Source organism: Gymnogyps californianus, chromosome 3 (assembly GCF_018139145.2).
Source record: "Gymnogyps californianus isolate 813 chromosome 3, ASM1813914v2, whole genome shotgun sequence".
Classification (NCBI taxonomy): Eukaryota; Metazoa; Chordata; class Aves; order Accipitriformes; family Cathartidae; genus Gymnogyps; species Gymnogyps californianus.
The window spans coordinates 59,718,051-59,745,706 of record NC_059473.1 but is presented as its reverse complement, the minus strand read 5'-3'; the positions used below and the strand labels follow the sequence as shown (position 1 = coordinate 59,745,706).

Below are 27,656 nucleotides of genomic sequence, written 5' to 3'. Positions count from 1 at the left end.
GCAGTGTTCACTAGGATTACCATTTTGGATCCCTAGTGTGCATGCTCTGTAATCATAGTTCAAACAAAGTAAAATAAATCGAATCTGTAGAGTAGGTGATGAACAGTTACTTTGCTGACTCATTCCAGCTGTATATACAAGTTCCAACGAAGGCAGCGCCCACGACTGAAGACAGCTGTGATGGAGGTGAGGGGAACGGACCAAAAACCCTGTTAGAGGCACCTCTTCGATCAACCTGCTGCTAAATCACTGCCTGCTGTCAATCAAAGACTGCAATTACCACACCATATGGGTTAATAGACTTAGTTCCGAAATCTTCCAGCAGATGTCCTCACAAGGCAGGCATGTCAGGGAGGTTAGAGATGTCACCATTTAAAAAAGACCGAGATGGGAAGGAAAATAGACTTAAAGTAAAGGTGATATAAATATATAGACAGACAAATTCAAAGTATTTAATTTATTCTCAAATGCCAAACTTAAAAACATAGGCAGCATGTTAAAAAAATAAGGCTGTCATCGTAAAAACTAGAAGAAAAAAAAAGTCACCTGAACAAGTACATAACTAGCACATCTGTTTCCAATTTGTTAGGTGATTCTTACACCTCACTTAGAAACAAAACAGAAGGTTCAAAAAATGATGGTGAAAAGCATGAGCACAAGGAAGACAGCATAAAGACTCTGATCCTGTCCTTCTCCCTTCCGTTTCATGTTAAAACTGACACTAATTTTATTGTGTGCATAGAGCTGAAGTGCAGCTTTCTGCACTACTCCCTTGTGGCAATGACATACAAATGTTGTCATGAAGTTGGTATTCTTGGAAGCATAAAATCCCTCAGGTATTTCAGGGAGACTTAAAAAGAACAATTTCCTTAAAATAGTGATCCTCATCATTACTGCTACAAGTGGAAAGTTTTGATACCACATTAAAAATATTTGACTTGTCCTTCTATGTAGTGAGCAATGCATCCACAGTTAACTACCCACAGACACCTACGAGATAACGATTCAGTCAAGTAGTGGTCTACAAACTCAAAGCTGCGATTCTTTACCTAGGTCTATGAGAGCAGTATCTCCAGCCCTCAATCCGTTACCTGCTTTAACACAGATGTTCATGGCTTCATATATGAGAAGCCGCATCAGGGAAAGATGAAATCAAGAAGATGACCATCACTGACTCTTCTTCGAGAGCAGACACAGAAATAAGTGCCGATACTTGGGGCTTATTGGGAGACCAGTCAACTGGGACATGTCAGTCACTACAGTTTGGCTGGTGGAAAGAACTCAAGACTGTCCCAGCTTCAGGAAAATGCTGGGAGGGTGGCTCCAATAGCTGGCACAGACTTGTCTGTCAGAGGTTCTTCGGTCAGTCCAATAGCTGGGACAGACTTGTCTGCCAGAGGTTCTTTGGTGGACCCATTACGGCAGTGATAGACAGAAAGTGTTGCTATGTTCTACACGCTGAGTTAGGTCAAAGCTAGAATCATCAATTATAGAAACAAATTGCTTATGAAATCTTAGAGGAGTAGGGTTTTTGTCAGTGTCTTGTCTGATGCTTCAATAACATGGGTGACTGATTTTCTGCAGGCTGATTGTCCTCAATTTCAACAATGGAAGTAAAACCAAAAAGATTTTTAGCTTGGTGTCAGTGAATGACCATGGTGAACAATTCTTAACTGGTGAACACTTTTCATGCCACAGAAGCATCAGATAAAGCACATTCTGCACTTAGTTTGTCCTGAGAAAAGAAGAATCCAGGTTGCACATCCTGAAAAGCATGGTAAATACAGTATTAAAGCTATTAAACTCTCAGTTTAATTAAGGTTCTCTTCAGGTGTCACGGAAAATAATTATAAAAATCTCTTTAACCTTTTTGTTGTGCTTTACTTAAACAAAAAAAAAGCACAGAAGAATTCTATGAAATCAAGATTTCCATTTAAAATATTAAAGTACAAATACAAATGAAATATGATGGCTAGGGGCAGCTACAGTCTACTGTTAACCATTTAAGATTACTTCACTAAGCTGTCTGTCTTTGTCTTGAATCTTAAGCATTTAGCCATATGATAAGGAACACAGAATTACAGTCCAAGCAGAGGCTAACTCTACTGTTTCCAAATAAAGACTTCTTATGGGAACAAATACACATCTCAAACAAAACCATAAAAGATGCTGAAGCAATCCTAATTGTAACCAGCTCTTCCTCCATAGCTCTGGTTTCATTATGTAAACATATTCCAGTCAAATCTTTACAAACTATGTCAACAAGTCACGATCTCCCCCTCTTTCCCCAGGAAAACTGTGCAAGGATAACTGTACACATGTCCAAGAAATAGAGGATGTCATTTTATTGGAGGTCCACAGGTAATTGTATCACATTAGGGAGTGGAAGAATCTCGTGGTATGGCACAACACAATACCTCACTCTAAACACTTAAACAGAAGGTTAAATGATATGCAACATGATCAAATCAGTAATTCTCCATCTTCTAGGCACCACTGATTAATTTAAAATAAACTTTAATAAATTGAAAAAATAATATAGTCCATTAATTTGTTTGTTGCACTGTCTTTAAATGAAACAGCACTTTGAAAGTCACAAATAAAAAAGCAGCACTTTCTCTTAATACCAACACCACTGTAACACATACTGTAGCGTGGCATGCAAATCCATATCTGCAGTCTTTTTTTTTTTTTGTATTAACAAATGGAATGGTAATTTTCTATCTCAAATATTAGTAGCATAACATGTAAGTGCAGATCATTCTGGCCACAAGTGTTGTAAGCCTTAACAAGTGTGTATTACAAGAGCATAGAACACAGAGCATGACACTTACATCCAAGAATCTCTCTCTTTTGTACTGTACATGGTGTTTGTTACAGGCTGACTTCCAACTTGCTGTACCCAAGCTTCACGAAACAAGATTATTGACCATTTCTGGTTTTGTTTAAAAATAAAATGCAGTCACCATCAAAGCACAACCATTAACAACCCGGTCAAAAAAATGCCATAGCTCCATTGAAAAAATCACTTGTCTTTTTAGTAGATTCCATTATGCGATAAAGTTTCCATTATAGGCATGTTACGAAGTCTTACAGTGGTACTGCAGCGTCATTCCTGTTAAGCAGAGATTTGTATAGACACCAAGAAATGGTGCAATGTTCAAAAAAGCTGTTCAAACTGAGCTAAGCTTCACGAGACCACGTACTGAGTCTTCATGCAATGAATCCTGGCTGGCTAAACTCAGGACGTGCATTGTATGGCTGTGTGTAATAGGGCTTCCACTTGGCAGCATCCCAGGGGGTGACGGAGCTTCTTCAGGAGTGAGAAACTGATGACCTTCGTGTTCCTCTTTTAACGGTATCATGTCTGTCAAACCTGTATCTGATGTGAGATTTGGCATAGAAGATGGTGGTGTTGGTTGCCCTAGAGTTAGAGTTGCACAAGGCCCACTGATAGTAGTCTTTCCTGGTAAAGGTAGCTCTTCACTAGTTATGCTTGGCTCACTCTGCAGTAGGGGGGTGGCAGCGGCCTGCAAAACGAATTTAGTGCTCTGAATGCACTGATCTTGGTCACACTGTAGAATGGAAGGGTGTCAAAATCATATAAGGCAAACAAAACAGAGAACAAAGGGAGAATATGGACAAAGAGGTATGGAAAAGAATGGGATGTGAAGAGAAAAAAAGAAAGCCATTAGTATCATTCCATGGTTAGCCACCCAAAAATCCCATTGCATGCTGCCCGGGAAAGAAAAAGCGTGCATAACTGAGCCAGTGCTTTGTATTACTATCAAAGTAAATTATGATAAACATTTACAGTGTTCACTTAAGGGTTTTGGTAACTTTTAATATAATATTTTGTGAGTACTGTTATTCAAATGCTTTGCTTATTCTTCTTCGAAGCCATTTGGAACGCCTAGCTACACAGTCCGTGTATAATTAACTGCATCGGGCACCTCATGATTGCCATGATCTCAAAACCTCCCTGATTCCAGGTGAGGTGAACCACTTCCACACTACTCATTTTACCCTAGAGTAGCTAGCAGTTCAGAGAGAGGCCCAAAGGCATAATCCAAGCATCTTTCCAAGTTCAAAAACACTAGGCAAGTGTCTTTTTTTAATTGGTCTTCACATGTAGGAATTAAGGTGCTACAGAAGTTTTCCAGAACAAGAATTCCTTTGATGCAGGTGGCTTTATAAAGATATAGCTGGCAATACAGCCTCTATGAGCAAAAATCCCGCCCCCCCCAAATTAATGGATTATATATACACTCTAGAGAATATACTACACTATACTCAATACTCTAGAGGACGTGTAGAAATTAGGCAGCACTGCAGATGCATTAATTTGATATCAACTTTCATGATTTTTAGGCTGTTTCTTGATTAATTTAATCTTGACAATATGAAGAATCAAGGTACAAAACACAAGTTTTCTGGCAAGCACTTTCACAATAACAAGCCAAATTCAGCATTATATAAATCCAGTTAAGCTCAGTGAGTATTACCAGGAACGCTTTTGGCTCTACTTCATTCCTAAGAACTGTTTATACAAAATTATCATTCATTCCTTGAGATAAGACAGGTAGGTGTTTCAATAATGTCCAGCTAAGTGGGTAGTACGCCTACTGCCAAATTAAGTTTAACACAAACTGGCATGATTTTTGAGAGCTTCCAAGGACAATATATATTTAATTCCTAGCCTGATTGGTTATAACATCTGCAGATTTTCAAAATCCTGTTAGACTCATTTGCCATACTACTGTTCTGCTGTGCACGAGAAACACTACAGTCAATGAATACAACTATAAATCCAATTCAGCAAAGAAAATTTGGAAGCAACCAAGCAGAATAAAAAAAAAAAATATATCCAGAGGTAAGACATGCCTATTCACTGTTGTTATTTCAAAGATTCTGTTAAAGCAATATATTCTGCTTTATGACCGACTTCGTCGATCTATATCAAATTACTGAAAGACATTACAAATCCAACATCTGTTCAAAATATTCCCGATCATAACCATTGCGACTAACATTACAGCAATTCCCTAAAATGCCCATTTGCGTTTAATAAGCCACTGTGATATGCACTCTATGCAAACTCATGGAAAGACTTGTGCTTCCTTTACTGTATGACGAAAACCATCACTATGAATGCTTCCTCTGATATTTTCGGGTCCTCCAATTCCACCACTGAATAGCTTAATGATGGATGCACACTCATTGCATTCAGAAAGTGTGCAAGCGGACTACTTGGTCACAGTAGATAGGTAGTATTTTAAACATGTCTAAGTGGTTTAGGACTCCTAGACCAACTACTTTTTGACAGGCAGAAGTCCGATCCTTACTCAGTTAGGTATTTTCCAACACTTATGCTTTCAGAAAGAAAAATGCACTGAATACCTGTTACATAAACTGAGCTCATACATGTTGCAAGCAATTTTTTCCCCCACAATATGATGAACAGCCCCAGCCAAACAATTGAAGTGGTCCCATATCATTTCAGAGGGATTACTCACAGGCTTAAAGCCAAAACCTTGCGTAAGTACCTTACTAAGAAGAAAACTGTCAGCATCTTTTAAAGCCAAGCTTTTAATTAGTAATTCAGTGTGAATAACTCATTCTTGATTAATATCCTGTTATTCACGCCTGCTTATTTCAATTAAACTATAGCCCTTCAACCAACCTTACTATGCAGACCTTAAAAATCTGTTAACTGAATTTTCAAACTTCAAAAAGACCAACAAAATCCATCTTCTCTGAAAAGCAGTAGCCAAAGAGCATGTTAAATAACAAAGGAATGCCTATAACCACTAGGATACATTGAAAACAAATGACGTTAGCAGCTGACTTATTGCTTTAGCGAAGCTTCAGCACTGATCTTCAAAAGGAAATCATTAATGCGTTCCAGGCAATACAAGTACACAGTTTTAAATTAGCTGAAGGTAATTTACTTGAACTCATTGTATAGTCTGAATTCATTTTCTTCTTACCGAGCCCTAGTGCATTTCAACTGAATCAATATTGAAAAGACAGAGTAGCCTCACAAAGCTCCACTAAACAGAGTGTTATAAAACTTTTTCAGATGCCATATATCTCTTCTTCATTTTCCATGCACCTGCCACTTCCCTAAAGCCTCTCCTCTTATGCAGATACATTTCAGGTTTTCTTTTTTGTTGTTCTATTTAACAGCGATCAACATGAAATACCTTAGGAAAATACAGGCTGTAAACAGCTTTCAAAAGTGAACTAGAGTGGGGTTTATACTAGAAAAGGTAGATGTGTTCAATGAAGCTCTCAAAAACAACAGATAAAAACAACACATACTATACAGGTAGACTATTCTTGAGTCTAAACAGCCAACACAAAACTAAACACAGAAATCAGATTTGTTTATAGGGCCGGCATGGTGGTTTTTCCTTGATTCCATATTTCACTCTTAACTAAATGAAATTTAGGGCCAAAAGTCTTAACAGCTATTAATCACATGAATTATTCAAGGCCAGCATTTCAAATGAAATAAAAAAAGTCTATGATTGTAACAAAAAGGAAGCCAAGCACGGAAATCTAAATAGCTAAAATTCTACTGTAGAAATTATTCCACCGGTACGTTCTTATTTCAGATCTACTCATTTTATTTTCCACTTACAATTTCCACTGTTTCAGAGGAACAGCAGATTCTGAAGGTAAGACAAGTTTAATAAGTTCTAAAAGTACAGAATTTCAACTGTATATGTGCATAGAAATTTTTAGCCATCTATTTTCATATCAAAAGGCACAAATTAAAGCAAATTAGACAAAACCTAAAATTCTGTGTTTATTTCACAAATAATAAATACAAACAACTAAGGAAACAATACTTTTCATTTTTTTCCTGAAGAAAATCTGATTTTTTTCTAAGCTACACAAAACATGCATGTTAACATAGTTGTTGTACATGGCAATATATTTTTCACATTCCTAATGCCAAAGCCAGAGATCACTTACTTTGAATTTGAAATTAACTTTGTTAAAAATTTTCTAAATACTGGTAACGTTAAAGAATTGTTACAGTTCTCAGAAGATGGAGAAAAGCAGGTTGAATTATCTCAGCATCTCTGAATAAAGTACAAACAACAAAAAGTTCGGAGGAGACTGACAGCACTGAATGACAGTGCTATGAAGTAACAGAAAGAAGGCTGAAATACCATACTGGATGGACACATTAGATGGGTAAAGAGTGGAGGGATGGAGCTGTATAACTGTTCCCAACAGCTGTAGGATTTCACACTCAAAATCATGGTATTGCAGATACTGTGCAACAACTGAGTCACAAACCCCACCAAGTCAATGGCTCCACTAGCAAGTAGTACAGTGCACCAGGAGTAGATCTATGAAGAGAAATGCTTCTGAAGCCAAAGGGGAAACTATACCTGTTCCAGGGATTTTACTTTAGACTAGCTACTGTTTGTTCTTATGGACTGAATGTCCATGAATGGTTAGAGCATGTTGGGTCCATTCCGGGAGCACATCTTCTGAAAGAAATCCAGTTCATGTGCTCTGATACTGCTCTGCGACGTGAACAAAAATGCAGTAAATATGCACAACGAAAAAAATTGCTTCTAAAATGTACCTCAACCCAAAGCAAAATGCTGAAGTTGATTTACTGCATGTACCCTTAATCCATTTTAACTGTGAAGTAAAATGCTGTAATGAAAAACCTCTGTCAACCTTGGCTATAGTAATGTTGACTCAATAAGAGCCCTAAGTTCCGTTTCGGGCAATGATAAATTATATTTGTGAAGTACGACAGTAAATATACAAGGAAACACACTCGTAAAACTCCCAGCAAAGTGGGGCTCCTATCCTTGCTGATCCTTTTACTATTATGATAGAAATACTTACTCCTAATAATGGAGAATATGAAAAGCAAAGGAAAAAGTACACTAGGACGGTCAGAGTTAATGTTCCCTAGATCAGCTGGATTCCTATTTCCAGATCAGTGCTAGAAATACCGATGTGAACATTTGGGAGAGGACTTTCCTGCACATCTCACTGGTAATGAATGTTGCATGTGCACTATTATGGCTCCTACAATTTTCAGTGGTATGTATAAGTAAGAAAACAAACACTCTAACTAAAGAATTTGCATCCAGGAAAGGAAAAGGAGAACTGGAAATAAGGGAATTTGGCACACAAGGAACTACCTAAGCAATGAAGAAGAGATGCCTAGCAATGCAGGAGTACAAGCAAATTTCTTAAAAACGAAGAAATAAACCTGTCCTGACACAGAGGCAGATAGAAGTAAAATCTACCACATTATAAGGCATTAGAGAATTCCTAGAGACATCATAGTAAAAATATACCAAACTAATTCCTCTAAAAAAAAGTGCATGGAGTGAGATAGATTCTGTGTTTCTTCATAATGGATTACTAAAGAATAAAATACCCTGTATCAAAACCGAAGAATCAACTCATGCTTTTAAGAGAAAGCTAAGTACTACAGAAGTGCAGATCCAGGTAGCAGTAGCTGATGGGTTTATGGTGAAATAAGAACTTTTTTCAGAATACAAAGAAAACAAACCTTAAAATGAAAGAGAAAGAAAGACTAAAATACAGAGAAAGTTATGACTTCATAATGGGTGAGATACTGTGTTTCATGAGAAACAAATTTCTTAAGAATGAGAAGAAAGATACTTGGGCAATCAAACTAATGAAGAGCTTGTAAAAATAATCAGCAATAAAATGCAATAGGGAAATACTTTGGAAATATCAGATCTACAGATCATGAGCTCCAAGTGACCATGCTTGTCATGGATAAGGATATTAAGAAGCTGGCTAATGAATTTACCAGATTAATTTCAAATTGTATTGGTGTCCTGGTTTCAGCTGGGATAGTGTTAATTGTCTTCTTAGTAGCTGGTATAGTGCTGTGTTTTGGATTTAGTGTGAGAATAATGTTGATAACACACTGATGGTTTAGTTGTTGCTAAGTGGCACTTATCTTAAGCCAAGGATTTTTCAGTTTCCCATGCTCTGCCAGCAAGCAGGTGTGCAAGAAGCTGGGAGGGAGCACAGCCAGGGCAGCTGACCTGAACTAGCCAAAGGGGTGTTCCATACCATGGAACGTAATGCTCAGTATATAAACGGGGGGGAGTTGGCTGGGAGGGGCAGATCGCTGCTTGGGCATTGGTCAGCAGGTGGTGAGCAATTGCATTGTGCATCACTTGTCTTTTCTCAGGTTTTATTTCTCTTTTTTTTTGTTATATTCCTTTTCATTACAATTATTATTATAATAATATTATTATTAGTTAGTAGTGTATTTTATTTTACTTTATTTATTAAACTGTTCTTATCTCAACCCACGAATTTTACCTTTTTTTTTCCCCAATCCTCCTCCCCATCCCACTGGGAGTGGGAAGGGGTAAGCGGCTGCATGGTGCTTAGTTGCTGGCTGGGGTTAAACCATGACAACTGGAAAAGATATTAAAAACACTGGGAATGTACCAGGAAAAAGAAAATTAAATGTGCTTCCAGCCTTCAAAAAAGTAAATAAAACTTCAGCTCTTAGTAAAATAAGGGAGATACTAAGGAGAAAACAGGAGAAAGCGCTCTTTTATAAAGATCTAGGAAAAAAAACCAAAACATACTATGGGTCTATGAAGCACTGATTATAGCAACAACCCTGACTTTCTGAGATTGTGACAAACTGAGTCACTAGGATGAGCAGGGTAGCTCCTATATGAAATATTCAGTCTCAAAGGCAAAATTACCACAAAAGCTGTTAAATACAAAAATAGTGCCCCACAAATGGTATCCTGAATAAGAGATAATGTATTGCACTGATAACAAGTGTCTGGCAAATTTAAACTTAGCCTGATATTTATTTTGAGCTTAAATGCAAAAATGATGCTATGCTAAAAGATGTATTAAAATAAATGAAATCAGAATATAATACTGAGCAACCCAGAGAGATTTAAAGAATGACAAGAGGCTAGTTGGGTGAGGCACAAGAATTCTATTTAGAAAGACACAAGTCACTGAATAAAAGATTTGAGGGAAGGGAAGAGAAGGAAAGGAAAGAGGGAAGGGAAGTAATAAGAGAAGACAAGTGTGAGAAGATGCTCATTAAAATCTCCCTTTAATATCAATGGGCAGAAGAGACATTTTTAGCATGCCATATGGATTAATGTCTAGATGTTATACTACTTAAGATTCAATGTAGAGATAAGAAGGTGTAATGCATTCTGGAATAAAATCCAAGGAGACATGCCATAAAGGTGTACTGGAACACACTTCAGATTTCTAATAAGTTATTTCCTGTAGTCAAAGCATTAAACTTGCTAAAATAGTGTAATTATCTCTGATGATGTATAAACGGCTAAACCTCTGCCATTTAAGTAGTATTTATGGACTAAGACTACAATCTACACATGCTCTTAAGTCAAGGAATTTCGTTTTGCCTGTCCTTATCTGAAACCATAATAATACAAGCTGCAGTACCAGACGCATCCTCTTCAAACTTTCCAGTTCTTTGTGGTCCACCTGCTTCAGCTCCAAGAAAGTATTTTTCATTTTATGCCTCTGACTTTTTCCCAAGAGGTATGCAACCTTCCAGAAGGGAAGACTGAATCATATGCCATCTTTTGCCTAACCTTTGTCAGTGAGGACATGAGGTAAAAGGAAACCTTTTCTTCCACAAAGACTTTCCCTCTACTGTTTTGCTTCCACTGGAGTCTTGGGCTTGAGCTAGTCTATTATTTAAATCATCAATCACCAAAGGAAATTTTTATGTTTGCATCTGAACTTCTAGCAAGAGGGATTCTAAAGAATCTTGTAGAGATTCCTCCTCTTAAAAAAAAAAACCAACAAAACCCACAACCAAAAATCAAACAATGGGATGCCGCATGCCTTGTTTTACTTCTGCCATAAAGCATACTCCACTGCCTTTCACTCACGCACCTTCTGCTGTCCTTTTCAGGGGAGAACAAGTGAATGGCTGGTGTTCCCAGTGCTCCTGTTCCCAAACTTCTTCAGAAGAATCTAAGATTGTGTACTGGGAAGAAACCTGAGAGAAACAGATGCTGTAAAGCCTGGGAAAGTACTATGGGTCACTTCATGGGAAAAAGGTTTAAACAGAATGGTGAAGTTTTATTTGACTATTTCTGTCTAAATTCAAATCGGAACAGGAAATTTGGTAACTGAACAGAATGGCTGAAAGCAACTAAGCTAGCAGTAAGGAGAATTAATTTTGGTAGAAAAAAAAAGGAAGTCTATTATGTGGATGAGATTGAGATCTTAACTGCAAAACAGGGAAATCAGTTTTGTTGTTTGCTGCTTTATGAGATAGGAGAGATGGGAACCTGAAAGTAGGCACAGAGTCTGCTGAGAAGAGCAAAAATGTTGACCTTAGAACACAGAAAAAGGGAAATGTGAAACAAGAACAAATCAGAGGCAAAGTTATGTCCCACTGCATTGTTGCCAGCAGGAAATGAATTTATAATTTCTTATGCTTCAAACAACTCAGGAAAGAATGCAAGATTTTAAATAAGGAAGAGAAAATAGTGCTAGAGAGACTGGGAAACTAAGCAGGTCTTTAACAGTTTGCAACAAAACTCAAGGGAGAAAGTTTAACGCTGATAACCAGCTGCCACTAGAAGCCAATTGGTCTGGGATACAGACCAGGAACAATACCCTGAGAAAAATGTCATCACAGTCTTAAAGATATTCCTCCACACCAAACATGACTTATTATATTTTTCAAGCTTTTTCTGAGAGATCATTTTCAGGAATGAAAGCTGCACATTTTCAAGTGACCCTGATAACTGTTAAAGAACCCAAGCCTTTCCCAGCTCGAGTAGTGTGATGTTCTAGGATATAAGAAGTTCAAATCCTTAAAGAATTTGCGTAATTACAGGTATTACACTCTAAAATCATAACAGCTACCTGTTTGACTTAAAGTAATACCATAACAGATTTCTCCATTTCTAAAGACAAATTTATTCAATTTTCTATCAAACTGGCACAAGATTTTCTCATTAATATCTAGTAATAATCATAGTGTCTTCTTACAATGCAAGCATAATTCTTATGTTAAGATAATTTAATGCCAGGGACATATTGTGGGTTAATGATCCTCACAAATAAGAAGCCTTGACAGAGTTAGAAAGTTTGGGTAATCCCTGAAAGACCTCAGGCTATTTCTAAGGTTTCCTTTCTCTTTCCTTTTTTTTTTTTTTAACCCCCTTTTCTCTTTTCAGAGTTACTTTTTTTTTTTTTTTTTTTTTTTGAGTAAAATTTGCATGGAGCATTACCTTGTTCTGCATAACTGCACCTCACAGAAGATTCAGAGTTAATACTGTGTCTCTAATACATATTCTCATTAAGGAGACTAACAAATCTTCTATTTAATCTTCAAAATAATAAGTAAAAACGGCTTAGGAACTACAGCAAAATTTTTATACCAGTTTATCAGTGACACTAAAACTAATCTGTCTGGGAAGAGTGAGTCTTTTCTTCTTTTGTTCAAAAGCAAAGCTGAATTATGTCAGAAGGCCTTGTGGCCGCCTCTTTTTTGGCAGAGAGAGGGTGTCCATAACTCATGGCTTCTTTGACAAAGTCTTAGAACCCACATAATATGAAGATATGTGGATAACAATTCGGAAATAGGCACATATGTAAGATGCTTGCCTTTGGAAAAAGATCTCTTTCCAGTTATTCTCTTCTTCTTGGCACTGGAAATCCTATCTTCCATTACGATAGCCAATGCTACCAGCAAAAAACAAAGTAAAAACTATTGGCACAGTTTCAAAGATGTTTAAAAGCTTTTGTTGTAACAATCCAGTTGCCATTTTTTGTTCATTGGAAGTTCAGTGTCCTCCTGCTCTTTCTTCAACACACTTCTCCCCTAGAAACTCCTCTTTGTTCATCTTTGCTTTTTAAAACACATTAGTCTATGCGAAACCGCAGTGTACAAGCAAAGAAGGAAACAGAGTATGAAGAAAGTGCCATACAAAATAACAATTAGCTGGAAAATGATGAACCAGAGTAAGTCCATGATACTTGAATATTCCAGTTCAAAACACAGGAGGTGTCAACAGTACAAGTCAAAATGCCAGTATATTCAATAAATCAACAGTGTAGAAAAGCCTCTCTTTTTTTAGAATCCATGAGTAATAACTATTACACTGTGTGAAACATACATTAAAGAGAGCCTTGGGGTTTTTTTCTTTACTGTTAACAAACAAGTCATTCCACCCAGAGTGTCAGCTGTATCCAGTTAGTTATTACTTGATTAGTTCACATGAAAGTGTAGAAGGAAAACATTCACAGGAATCTTGATGAACAACACTATGGGATGATTCCTACCATGTTGCTCTGAGATTGTGTGGCCCCGTACATAGTAATGCCATTTGATGGTCCTGCTAATTGCGGTGTATCTGGTTGTATAAATCCTCTTCTGTCAATTAAGCTACAGAATAATCAAAATAAAGAAAAAGTGTTAGAGATATTTCTGATCACTAACTACCTCCTCTCGACAAAAAGAAAGAGAAAAATTTTCTATCATATAACAGACCTTAATACCTTGCCAATACCTTCAAATATCCCCTTTTATTCAACTGAAGTACAAGATTTCATTTCTACTCATCAGCAAGGTAATTGTTTCCTTGTAATACTACCCACCACATAGTCATATGTACTGCTACTTTTCTGCATTTTTCTCAGAGACAAAACATTTAGAAGCTTACCAGCAGATGCCACAAAACACAAGAATTTTAAACCACAGGTGTGAAAAGAAATTACAAAACTCACTAGTACACTTTGAATCAGCATATTTTGAAGGTTCTTTTGTTATCAGTTTCCACACCTCTAAATTAAAGCTACTTAATCATAAAATTTAGAAAGAAAGAAAGAGGAACTTTTGTTCAGACAACTTACTTGCCAGGTGTTTCATGACAGCTACTTAACACTGCTTATAGTGCTCCACTATTCTTACCAAAGTGATGCACTCATAAAATTTCTTATTTCCATCTAAGAAAATGTTTTGTGGAGAAATTAATAAAAATAAGTAAAAATCTACATAAGATTATTAAAAAAAAAAAAGGAATAATCTGACCTAGCTAAAGATTTTGTTAAAATTCCACATACAATTTTACTCTCAATTTGAGAACTATAAACCTCACTTAGGTTCTGCTAGTTAATACTCATAAAAAGCTGAATGTACAGACCAAAGTACTATATTCTACCAGTATATTAGCTCATATCACTTCCATACAAAAAAACACCCAAAAACTTTTCAACTGCTTATGCTTCAATTAATTCAAAGTTGGGGTTTTTTTTAATTATATGTAGCTTTCAATTATAGTTCCATATATTTTAATCATAGGCCAAAATGTTTTTTTCCTGTGACCTGAACAATGTTACTTCCCCTCTGAAAAACCACAGATTTTACCACAGGATATAAAATTTTAACTGGAGGGTTTATAGTTCCAGTTACTAAGACATAATCACAGGAATGCCTTAAAACACCTGAGAGCTGAAGTCAGCACAGAACTGGTTTTATTTGCTGATTTATGGGACCTCTAAATTCACTAGAGGTCAAGATGGCTTCAATTTTAAAAGATAGGAAGAGGATGCATAGGAAAATCTAAGGCATTTCCCCTCTCAAAAGTCAATGAGGTTTCCACCACTTGGAGACCAGTTTAAGCTTTCTTCGTGAAGGTCTGCAGAACAGGTTTTTATGTACATTCAAAACACTTAGAAATCCACCTGAGATTACAACCTGCCATGTGGAAAGCACTCCTTCAAAAATCAGATGCTTAAAAAAGTTACATGATTTATTATATCAGAACACTAGTTAGACCTATGCTGACAGCTATGGATCAAATTAAGATTTGAAAATCACTGTTGAGGACATGTAAAATGCATTCTGAATTTGCTAGTATAGGTTTAAAAATGAGAAACATGATCTTTAACAGAAGTGAGAAAAGTTTGGATTATTTACAGATCCTCTCTTAATCTGCATTCCATTCCCAAAGGCACTTGAACATTTTGAATTTTAAACTGTAATTGCTGCTAAACCACTTTACCAGAATTTAAGGAAAACAATTAATATTTAGTGACTTGGGACACAGCTGAGATTAAAAGTCAAAAAAAGCAAGGTTATAATTTACATTTTACAGTCAGTACATTTTTACTGTTGGTCACAAAATATCTCCCTGTAGAAACTCTACATATACTTCAGCATCTAAATAAGTCATGTCGCTGCATGGAATTTAGGAAAAAATGTACAAACTGTTAAAACACAGGAGCCAATGCCAGTCTGGTCTAATTCTGTGCTGCTACTTGTATCAGTCTAAGATGCTATTTCAAATACTGAGAAACATTATGTAGTTTTAATAAAGATTTCCATTTGGAGTCAAACAAAAGAATTTGAAGCATGGCGTTGAGTTTTTATGTCACATACTTTTATGTAAAGCAAAATGGCAGAATTAAAGGGTTGGCTTCAGGCACCATCCATATAGGCAGGAAGCAGAGACAGGGTTACTCTTTCTCACCGCAGGGATTACAGTGTTAACCCAGTATGTTGAAATCTTAACTCAGTTGTCTCCTCCTTAGGAAAAGATGTCAGTTTCTCCTGTTGACCTTCGACTGCTCGTAGAAGAACCACCTCTGATATTCATAATAGCAAAGACAGAAATCCCACTTCCAATGAAACACCTTAGCCACTGGACTATAAAGTCACTTTCTTTCTTTCTTCTCGATAGTTCATTCATAACTACATAATTCCAGACAAAGCAAAACAGCTTCAACCGGTAAGTATGCCACAAAAAAAATCTACGAGATGTCAGCCACTCTCTAGAGAGAAACTGGGCCTCTATTGTACATGTAGTACACGAACTATCTAACCACTGAGCACTGGAATAACAAAAGAATTAAGTCTTTCCAGCTGCCAGTTTTATTTCTCTAGTCTCAGCTGCAACCTTGAACATACAAGTATTTTGGATTTCAAAAGTGAAAATGTATGCAGCAAAAATTAATCCATTAAGCTTTCTTTAGAATTGCTTTGGTGTAAGACCACCAAATTCAGCTTAATGTTTATATGTTAACAGTAGTATAAAGGAAAATTACTGTCCATTTAAATAAAATGGTTCAGAGTGAAAAGACAGAAATGAACAATTATCAAGCTAGTTGTAGAATTAAGGTTCCTAAACTCTCCTAAACTCATATCACATTTGTTAGATATGTATGAATTTAATAAACTTTCAAATAGCCCATCATGCAACAGCTAACTACTAGAAATCTTTTACTGCTAGAAGTTATTAACTGCAGTGGCAAAAGTTCAAACAACAGATAAACAAGTTTATTTTCATTTCATATGTCAACCTTAAATATATTTTACAGGATCTGATCACTAACTTAGTTTAACCACAATTTACCAACTTATCTCTTTACTACTGAAGAAAAACTTAATTAAAGCTTCTAATGGACAGTAAAACAAAACCTTATTTTTGTTGAGTAAACTCAAGCAATCAGAAAGAATATTTTTTTCATCAATAATCATGTGGCTTCATTTTTACTAACAATACTTTTGATACTCTTACCTTGGAGAGAGGGGCCCACAGAGTGCAGCACAGCAATTAGTAAAGATGTTGCCATAACTGTATGGATTATAGTTTTCTTTACCTCTTTTATTTGACCATGATCCTTTAATCTGAAGAGATATGAACAAGATGCATCACATATAACACAATACAGAAAATAGCTGAGACAAATTAAGGGTTACCAAAGCAGCAACATGCTACTTACATCAGAGGCATACCAGAGAAAACCCATGATCACACTTTCCAAACAGCTTAGAGCTTTGGGCTGTTATGAAAGGCTGGACTCTCAAATCTTACAAGCAAGCACATGCTTTACCTCCATAGATTCAGACAACCCAAAATCTCAAAGGATCAATATGCTCACAGTAGGAATTTCAGGATCTAAACATAACGGTTTAAGCTTAATTTTACAAATATTACGGCATGTTCTACAGAAGAGGTTCAATTGCAACATACCACTAAAGCCAGCAATAGAGCACTTCTTTTCCATACTCTTGGGTAAGTTCTCAAGCTGTGCAATACCTCACAACATTATCTTCCCTAAAGTTCACAAATGGCTCTAAAATATTATGAAGCAACTGCAGTCATTACTACCTTTTAGCGCATACTATGTTTTCTTTTAGCTAGTCTTGCTTTTCTGTTTGTGAGATACTTGAGAGCTTAAGTAAAATGTCTTACTGTATTCAACTGGAAATGTATGCTTCAAATGAAATTACTGAATAGTTTACTTGAAATTCAGACATGTTACACTGCTGCAGTTCCCTGCTATCTGACTTTCAACAATCCAGAAGAGACATTTATTTGAGGGAAGCGGGGATAGTGGAAGCATGCTGGGTCCATCTAGAGAGACAATGTTGGCCTAAACCTAATAACTAAGGAATGTCAGAGTATCTCATCTGTCTTACTAACAAGGTAGATTTCTTCAAAGTCAGGCTACTTGCTCAGATACTTGATGCTGTGGCACAATTCATTCTGAGTCTGCTTGGTAAGTTTTTTCTGGTTGATTGGTATTTACGGTAAAATTTATAATTTTAACTGTGACCTTAAACAATAAACAAAACATGTGTTTGATGGTCCCAAAGATGCTACTTTTATATTTGCCAGATACCTATGAAAAAAGGTACAACAGAAAATTACAATAAAATAATTTTAAGCTTGCAGTAATTTGTTAGATTACTTGCTAAATTCCAACAAGCTTTGTATACCATTAGCTACTTAGCTATTTTTATTTTCTCCTTTCCTTCATTTTGTATTTCTCCTTTTAGTTATGGGAGGACACATGAAGCCTCCACACACAGTTAAACATAATTCCACACCAAAAAAATGGAAACCTCTGTGCAAAATAGGACAACAGCAGAAAAGAGAAAGTTGATCTTTAAATTTATTATATACTTCTTGCCAGGGATGTTAGACCTCAGACTGGCAAAGAAATTTCAAAGGAAAAATAAAATAAAGGATGAAATTTTTGTTTTGAGAATTCAACAAACATTGCAATTTTTACAGTAAGCAGGTTTTGAGTCAAAGAATATTTAGGACTCCCAGTGAAAAAGAGATACTGAAAATTATTTAGTAATTTTCCTACTGTATAAAATATACTTGTGTCTTTGTCACCTCTCTTCTATATTTTCCTATTTCAAGATACAGGTCCCATGGGTATAAATCATAATGGACACACTATGTAACCAGCACATCTTCAAGCCACAACAAATACAGTCCAAAAGAACTCTTCTGATATTTTGAATCAAGCATCACCAGGTTACTTCTTTCTTTCCTACTGAGGCATTCACAAAATTATGCAGGTGGGTATGACTTCTCTAAGAATAACAGAGAAAAACCTCCTCATTACTTTTTAGAAATATATATGTAGAAATATACTATGAACTTACATCTTCATTTGTTGTTTGATTGGAGCTGATCAAATACGTGTGAAAACCTGAGAGGCCAACAATAGACCATACTGAGAAAAAACACACCACAGCTTCCAGCACAGTAACTGAAAGTCAAGGAAATATATGCAAATGGAAAAAAAAAAATCCAATAACAAGTAGTTACAATCACAAAATTCAGGGGAGTCAACTTATAGTCCACAAGTCCCTTGAGATCTTTGGGGTACTTCAAAGGGGTCAGCAAAAATTAAACTCAGAAAAGCAGGCCTATTGTCAGTAGGCTTTAGTGTAAAGGCCACTGAATAGCATCTACACCAGCAAATATTTAAGGGTCAGCAGACTGAAAAATGCTAGAAACTAATGATGAGTGGTTCTGATCTTAATTTCTGAAATTCAAATTTTCATGTTCACCCTGTAAAAGTCATCACACTTGTATTAAGACAGGTAAATTGATAAGTAAAAGCAAATAACAGTTCTGATGGGGAGAGGGGAAGATCAAACACAAGAGAGGTAACGCAAGGCTAGCCAAATAGCAAAGACTGAACAGATATGTTTGTACAAATATTTAGTGCACAATGGGAGTCTTGAGCAAGGACTAAGGGTTCTAAGATCTGTGCTCATACATATAGCAGCAACAACAACAACAACAGAGTAAACTGCATCTCAGTCATATGTTCTAACTGCTAGACTCTCCTGTCTTTCTTCTGTTACTGAAGTTAAGATGCTGATAGGGATCCTAACTCTAGCATCAAAGTGCACCGGTCCAAGTAAAACATAAGGTCCACTTGGTCTCTCAAGTTCCTCTAATAACACGATATATTCTAAATTACAACTGTGGGGGTGCCTGAATGGCCCAGCCTTGGCAAATGGCCTGGATAACAACTCCTGTTAAGCCTGTGAGTGTAAATAGTTGGGGTGAGGTTGAATACTCAAAACTCAGCAGCATTTGCCCAAAACCTATCATGTTAAAGAGGAAGACTATCAACTCCCAACTTACTGTGCTGCTATTAAACAGTAGCTGAGGAATTACAAGAAGACTTTTTGAAGGAGGCACCCACCTGAATTGTAAGAAAATCACGGAAAATGGCATAAGAGAACTTGAAGTGGGAACAGCAGCAGTCAAAACTTGGTTTGGTACAGCCCCAGGTCACTCTGCTGGCACCTTCCTAGCCCAGACAGAGCACCCTCCCTGTCAAACGCTGTTCGTAGTCTGTATCCAGACAGCAGACTGCCAGTATGGGGTGCAACATACAGGGACTTGCACCTGAGGTACACATATGTGAGCTCATGGAGTGCTTTCTCACCTGCGTGTTGTAGGGAGCAGCACAGGTACACATACAGCAAGAGCACCCACACCTCCAAGAGGGTAGTGAAGGTGTGCACGTGCATGTGTGTGCGCATCACTAGAACTTTTCAAACTACCTGTGTTTTCACTCCTTATAAACTGCATAACCCAAATGCCATAAAGAAATAACCAGGCTTTAAAAGTGAGATTTTTATACTAGGAAAGTCAGCCAGCGCTCAGTGTTGCATACTTACTACAGTTTGTAACATTCCTTTAACTTTAAAGGAGTCATCATCTCAGCAATAAGACAATAAAGTTGCTTCTAAACTTTATATAATCAAGCATAACGAGCAACTTTGTACAGAGGGCTTCCTGCCATAGTATTTTTTTTTTTTTTAATATGTATAGCCATGAACTGAGAATACACCTGCTTCGAGAATGTTATTTTCTACAACACTTCAATAGTAAATTTTTTTTAGGAAACATAAATCAACAGCAGAAAAGGCTTTGGTTCCTAGAAAAATAGATATAATAAATCAGTAGGAAAAAGACAATAGGAAAAGAATAGGATAAAAATAATCTGTATATTAACCATATATCAACCTTTAGTGAAGTCAGTTTCCAAGACAACATCAACTCAAAATATACCCGAACAAGGACACAGCCTTAAAACATACAAAAACATCCTTATCACTGAACCTATCAATAGAAGAGAAATATGACAGCTCCTCACCATTATACAGAGACACAGACTGGAAAATACATGGATGGACATAAGTATTTGCAATAAATAATCTTAGTTAACAGTGAAGAGTTTTGTATTGCAGGTCTGCTCTCACCTAATGAATTGGGAAATACCTGAATTGTCTCTATAACTTCCCTTAGAACCTACTTCACTCAGAGTGGTTTAAAAGCCAGAAAAGAGCCATTTGCATTCTGAGCAAATCTGCTCCAAAAGCAGCAGGATGACCAAAGTGCATTGCTGAGCAGCATGTTCACTACTCTCTCCCTCTCATCTCCTCCTCAAACTATGTGGAGTCAAATCAACACAAGATAGGAACTCAGTCTCAGTTGACTGTGCAACAGCCACAGCTAAAGCAAGGAGAATGAGGGAGAACGGATAAGGAAGTAGACTGTTGTTAGCAGAGGGTTCAGAAAGGTGTAAAAGAAGGAAACAGCCCAAAAACATTATACACAATACAAACTGGGCTTTGAGAGTGCAGAAATCGTAAGGAAGGCTGTAGATGAGCACTGTTGGGTAGAATCTACACACCAAGACTAAGAGGAAGAATCACACAGTCAGAAAAGGGGAACCTTAGGGGGAGAAGGGCTCCCTGCAACATCATCAGATGACTGAGCACACCACTAACAGGATGTTCCTCGCCATGATTACACTCAAGAGGGTCCTGAAAAGTGAGTTTCTCCCTCTACACGGTAATTCCTACTGACAAAAAATGGAATTCCTTTCAGTTCAAGACCTATTTCAGTTCCGCACTGAAAGGGACTTCTTTCCCCAAGAAAGAGACTTCTTTCAGTTCCCCACACCAAGATCCAAAAAGATCTCTAGAACAGCAGGGGTGGTTTATGTTAGATTAAAATGACTCTATTAATTAAACATGAGTCCATTAATTAAAAACCGAACACAAAAAACCAATATATTCTCAACATAAAGTATAACTTACTAGTATAATATGGTATAACACTCCCTTGGTATCTCACACAGGGTTGTTAGCAAGATAGAAATGGCAATGTTCTCTGTGCCTGAATTGACTGGCTTGCTCCAAAGCAGCATTCCCAATACTATTTGGACAATTCCATTTTTTACTGTTAGGAATTGTAACCAAGCTATTAAATTGTCCAACATACCACCATCGAACCAGGCCATTTCTACAAGATGCACTACTGACCCTTTCAAAGCAGTACATCTCTGAATACAAATTACAAATAAGCAGTCCATTGTTCCTGTACAAGGATCCTCAAATGCATAATCAATTACCTTTTGATTTAAGGACAATTGAAAGCTATTCTCAGTTTGAAAATAGTTTGAAAGAATCATCTTTTGTAAGAAGTGATTGTAATTGTTTTAATTGGAAGCTATTGTTGTGCTATTTAGAATAGTTTGTTTGTGTTTTGTAAAATTATTTGTACAAAAAAAATCTGAACAGTGGCTTTGTTTAAAGAGGAAGTTTACAGCTTAGCAACTCTACCTGATGAACACACACACACAAAAAATTCTATCTGCAGAATTTGGAGAATTTGACACTTGGAAAAAGTACCTGGAAAGAGAGGTCTGTCTTCATGCACAACTATGAATGACAGAGTAAGAGTTTTTTCTTCCTACTCTTCTGTGGAAAAGAGTAAACTGTGTGAGGCACAAGAGACAAAAGACTTTTCCTCGGCACAAGTATGGGAAAGAATTCTTTTTATAGTATCTTTGTGAGAGGTGCAAACTGTTTATTCAGACACAAACCATTCAAAACATATACATAAGGAATGGGAAGCTTACAGTCTGTACAGAAATGTAAGGAAGAAACTAAACAGTAGCTTCCCATTTCTCCATTATGTTAGCTGCTTTCAGACAGAGGGAGCCTTTTCCATTCTCGCTGAGTAGAAAATATACAGAAAACTCCTGTGAAGTGATAAAAAGAACACGGAGTATTTACAGAATAGAACCACAGAATGGTTTGGCTTGGAAGGGACCTTTAAAGATCATTTAGTCCACGCCCCCCCCTGCTGTGAGAAGGGACATCTTTCACTAGAACAGGTGGCTGAAAGCTCCATCCAACCTGACCTTGAACACTTCCAGGCATGGGGCATCCACAACTTCTCTGGGCAACATCTTCCAGTATCTCACCACCCTCACTGTAAAAACTTTTTTTGTTATAACCAACCTAAACCTACCCTCTTTCAGTTTAAAACCATTGTCCCTTGTCCTGTCACTACAGGCCCTGGTAAAAAGTCTCTCTATGTCTTTCTTATGAGCCCCCTTTATATATCGAAAGACCACAATGAGATCACCCCAGAGTCTTCTCTTCTCCAGGCTGAACAACAATAGTAGTCCCTGGGTATGCACGTGTATACTTTTATGTAACTTAACAGAAGTTGACACTTGAAAATGACTTCTCTAAAAATAGTAAATCAACATAAGAATACTTTCAGGAATTGAACTCTTCAGGGACAACTCGTAGTTTCAGTTGTTCCACAATCTATTTTTTCTATCCTGACAAGAATCAGCCATTTTAGATACTTTCTGTTGTAAAAGCAGAAGAATTATTGAATATTTTAAATGAAACCACAGCATGGGTATAGTGTGAGATATATTTATGAATTCCATCACAAATACATGGAGCATATTTCCATCACACATGGAAACTACAGACCTTTGTCAACAGTACTACTCTGCAAAAGATGAAGAATAAAAAACACCCCAGGCTATAGTGTCTTTCCTACCTGCAACATACAGCAAGAAATCCTATTGTGCAGGAAGTGATGAAATCATTAAATGATAAAGTCCCAAATGCACATATCCAACAATAGCAAGAAAACAAGCAAAAACACATCTCAGATGTTATTTTGCAACAAGATCTACAATTTGTTTCAGTGAAAGGATATCTTGCAGGACTGTCCTTCAGGGCATTGAGGAACCCTGTTTGTTGAGAACCTGTAGAAATAGAACCCAAAATTACCAGCTGAGTAAGAAACTGGACTACAGGCTGTTTTTACCATAGTTAAAACAATTAATATTTGAAGATCAACTGAATAATCATAGAATAGATTTACTAATACGAATCTGAGAATATGTTGCTCAGCAGCAATAACATCAGAAAAAAAGCTTTGGGTAAGTTATCAGGTCTAACATCTGCAGGATATTTTCTCAGTCATTCCAAATTGATGCACGCATACTTTCCCATGAACAAGATTTCTGATTATCCCTGTTCTTTTCAGACCTAATATGGAAACAAAAAATTAGAAGATACTTTTTCATTTTGAAATACTATTTTTCAAAGTAACTTTTTGACTTGGAAAATTTATTCTATAAATTCTCAACTTTCCCTCCTTTGTTCTGGAAGCAGCCAAAGTTCTCTAGACTATAATCCTGCTCCTACTGCACCTGCACAGGTTTTTCTAATAGGTGCTTGTTGCCTCTTGGCAAATAAGAGAATATCTACTAGCTGAAAAGAGCTCAAGCGCAGCATGATCCAATGAACTAGAGATGCAGAAGCATCCACTTGGGTTCCACAACCATGAGATATTAATCAAAAAGGATAACTTGACAATTTGCTGATTGCAACAAGTGATTAGTTTGTAGAATCTGACTCAATGTCACATAGCTATAGGCACATAGTTTGCATTTTACTGTATAACTTAAATGATTTAAATGCATCAGGCTGAAAGTCTTTCCCACAGCAAAAATTTTCCCCTTAGCTAAATTCATCTGAAGATTTGTACGAAGAGAGAAGAATCTTGTCTTTCAAACAAAAAAGAAAAATACATGTGTGTGTATACACATATATATTCTCCAGACCTGCCTGGTCAGTTCTACTGTTTGCCATTAAAGAGGGAAAGTTACTTACCTTGTACTTCTGAGCCTTTTCAGACTCTCATAACTGGTTCTTAGCCTCAAGGCACAAGACTAATGGAACTTCCCCTACCTTCTTACTATTTTTAGGATCCTTAATGGCAATGGCAGCAGGTAGGTGTGATCTCTATTCCCTGCTGCTGGTCACACTCTTCTAACCAGTTCCCAATACGTCAGAAGGGGAAGGTTCTTCACTGCAACAAACAGTTGAAATACTGATGCCTCAAAACAGAGCTGAGTAACTGTGAAGACAGACACTACTACTGAAAATGTGTTAAGCTTGGGGAGATGGAAGAAAATCTTGCAAGACAATACTTTTAAAGTATCTGATTTACAAATTCATTTTATCATCTTCAATAATATTATGTGCACATATTCTTAATCCTGGAAAGGGCAAATTTCCAATGAATGCCTCAGAAGGCCACAGAAAACAAAAAGTTAAGATGTATCTCATATTTCGTCACCACTTAGGCCCACCAAAAATTATAAAAGTGCCAGCTTGCAAGATGTATTAAAAAATGATACAAATTTCAAAAATCTGTCTAAATCAAGGGACATTTAAAAAAAGAAAACAGGTTTCCTATGCAATCAACAAGGTCAGAGAAGGAACTTCCCTATTAGGATGAACCAAAAAGGATTTTATTTTGTTTTTAAAAACTTCAATGCCTACAAGTTGCTATAAATATCCCTCAGTCCCTTCCTAAAAGAATATTGTCAGAAGGCATTCACTCTAACACAGGTTATCTAGAATAAAGTGTTGCCGAAGGTAATCCTGCTAGGATTGTCTTCGGAAAAAGCTAAGAACAGGATTTGACTAAGTCAGCAGGACTTCCTCTAGAATCAAGAATTTTGCCAGGACTTAGGGAAATACATATGGATGACTTTGAAACACTGCAGGAAGATCACAGTCCCAGGTCTAAGAACTGAGACTTTATTCAGACACACTAACACAAAGCAGTCTATGTCAAGTGCAAAGGTTCAGATTAAGTAACTGAGAATCCTGCTGACTGGTTAGCATCAGCCGAAGAAGCGCAGGGCTGCAAAACAGAACAAAAATGCTTGAGTGGTAGCTATTAGAAAGGTAGATGTGAGGACTTCTAGAAGCATGGTAGGCACAGAGGGAGTGGACTGATCGATATGATAGGAAAACTTTATTTGTAAAGAACTCTTTTTTTGGACACAGTCAAGATTATAGTAGATAAATTTGAAAGCTGGGCTTGAAGCTCAAATGTAGCAAATAAACGTCGAGGAACTAATCACAATTCATACCTGCTCCCATTGCCTTTGAGGACCAACCAATCTTTATAACTAAGGAAGTTTTTCCTGTCTCATTCAAGATAAAACTCCATAGCAAGAATATTTTACAGCTGATAGACAATTCAGCATTTAACATTTCCTATACGTTACCTGTAACACCTACACAATGCTAAAGTGCTTCTCAACCACACAGAGGCACAATTAATTTCTCTGCTCTTTGTCTAATTCATACTTAGAATTAGGTACGGACACTGTAAAGTTAAAATCCACTGGATAAATCTACTTGACATACAGAACATGAAATATTGGCATAATATTGGTAATTCATATGCTGAAAACTAAAGAAAAAAAGCACTGTAGTCTTCGTGAAATAAAGGTGGGCTAGCTTCAAAAGTAGCTTTACACTGTCAGACTGGTAATTTTTTCAACTACTGAATTCTAGCAAAGTAAGATGACAGAAAAAGACCCATTCTTCCTTCTTAAATGTAAAAGGTGTGTATGCATATACTCACGTATGCCCAAATAAATGTCAAGGATTTAAGTATTAATGGAAAGTGTTCTCCTTCCAATAATTACTTTTCCCTTTTTAAACAGTATGTACATCTTATCTCTGCTCTTTCAACTGGTATTAGAAATGCTGTATCTGGCAGTGAGAACAACTTGTTGATCCAGACTCCCTCAAAATTAGATGCCCCTAGTTCTAGCCTATGTGCTAGATTTCTGAGCTATAGAGGGGACGCTCAGTGCTTGTATCCTCTTCTGTGAAGCACAAATAAGAGCAGGAGTTCTGCTTTTGAAAATACAAATTTTCCCTGCACAGTGTAAGCAATTTAGGAAATCGAGCACAATCTGGCATATTTTTCAGTACAACATTCTCTAAATATTGCCATTATCAAGTTAGCTTTATAAATGTGTTATAAACTGAAATTATTACTTCTATCAGGTTTCCATTGTAGTACAGAATACAAAGAAATAAAAAGATCACATTTCCAAAATGATTAAAGAAATACTCTTCAAGGCAATATCCTATATAATTAGTGAAAAGATGGAACACTCTTAAGCTTCCTAGTGATAGTGGGTTAAACCCCCCCACAACATACAAAACTTCTTTAAAGACAAGTCATAAAACCTATCACCATAAATTAGATCATCATCATCATCATATAGAAGCTAACAAAGTTTGTTAGGTGTGTGGAAAAAAAAGACAGTACCCAAAAGAGTCTTGACCTCAAATCCAATTCAGAATACAAATAAAAATCAATCTCAAACTCAGGAATATTCATCTTCCTATAGCTTATCTGATTCACTCCATTATGAATTGGTTATTCTCAGAATGTCTATGCAAATGAAAATAACTTGTGTTAAAAATAGGGTAGAGAAAGATGTAAAACTAAACAGCAAACAACAAAAAGTGTAAAATAGCTCCAATTTTTCGTAGTAATTTACCTGTTTGTTTGGATGGCAAGCAACCCATGTTTACAGTTTAAAAAGCACACAAAAGTTCTTTGGGAAAATGATACTATCTGTATACTTAGACATACAGTATGTGTGCTGCTTTTCCAATAAATCATCCATAAAAGGACAAAAAAATTACGAAAATTAACACTGTATTAAGATAAAGCCAGCGCTAGATCAATGACTACCATGACCAGGGTCTACTATAGACCAGAATGGTACTCACGGGGGATTGTGAAGCTTCAGAGAAAAGGCAAATAAATAAATAAATAAATAAACCCTGAATGATCAAAAGATTAACTTAAAAATAAAAACTCAAGCAAATGGCTACATACGTAATCTGATTTCACCAGCATACTTACGAAGGATGACGTGGGTGATAACGAATGCAAATATAAAGACTGTCAGAAAGGACAGAGATAAAATAAACATATAAAAAAATCTGTAGTTTCTTTTCCCCACACAGTTGCCTACCCAGGGACAGTGGTGATCAAACCGTTCTGAAATGAGAGGCAGAAGAAAAAAAAATGGAAAACAATTAATAAAATGCCGTTTATTTGAAAAAAGTCCTCCGAATACTATATTAAAATTCACGATTTAACTGGCATTTGCAA

General features: G+C 36.6%; 1 protein-coding gene across 4 annotated transcripts in view; it reads right to left on the bottom strand.

The window, feature by feature from the left end:
* Positions 1 to 2,317: 2,317 nt before the first annotated feature.
* The window catches only part of ZDHHC14 (zinc finger DHHC-type palmitoyltransferase 14), a 110,629-nt gene continuing 85,290 nt past the window's right edge, over positions 2,318 to 27,656 (bottom strand). For 2 of the 4 annotated variants that reach the window (XM_050893853.1, XM_050893854.1), the window contains exons 4-9: positions 27,405 to 27,542; positions 23,364 to 23,412; positions 18,467 to 18,569; positions 16,581 to 16,690; positions 13,345 to 13,447; positions 2,318 to 3,575 (exon numbers count right to left, since the gene is read on the bottom strand). In XM_050893853.1, coding sequence (XP_050749810.1) covers positions 3,174 to 3,575; positions 13,345 to 13,447; positions 16,581 to 16,690; positions 18,467 to 18,569; positions 23,364 to 23,412; positions 27,405 to 27,542 — 905 coding nt within the window. In that variant the 3' untranslated portion in view covers positions 2,318 to 3,173. The remainder of the gene's footprint in view (positions 3,576 to 13,344; positions 13,448 to 16,580; positions 16,691 to 18,466; positions 18,570 to 23,363; positions 23,413 to 27,404; positions 27,543 to 27,656) is intronic. The other 2 variants (XM_050893855.1, XM_050893856.1) reach the window with 1 other exon arrangement.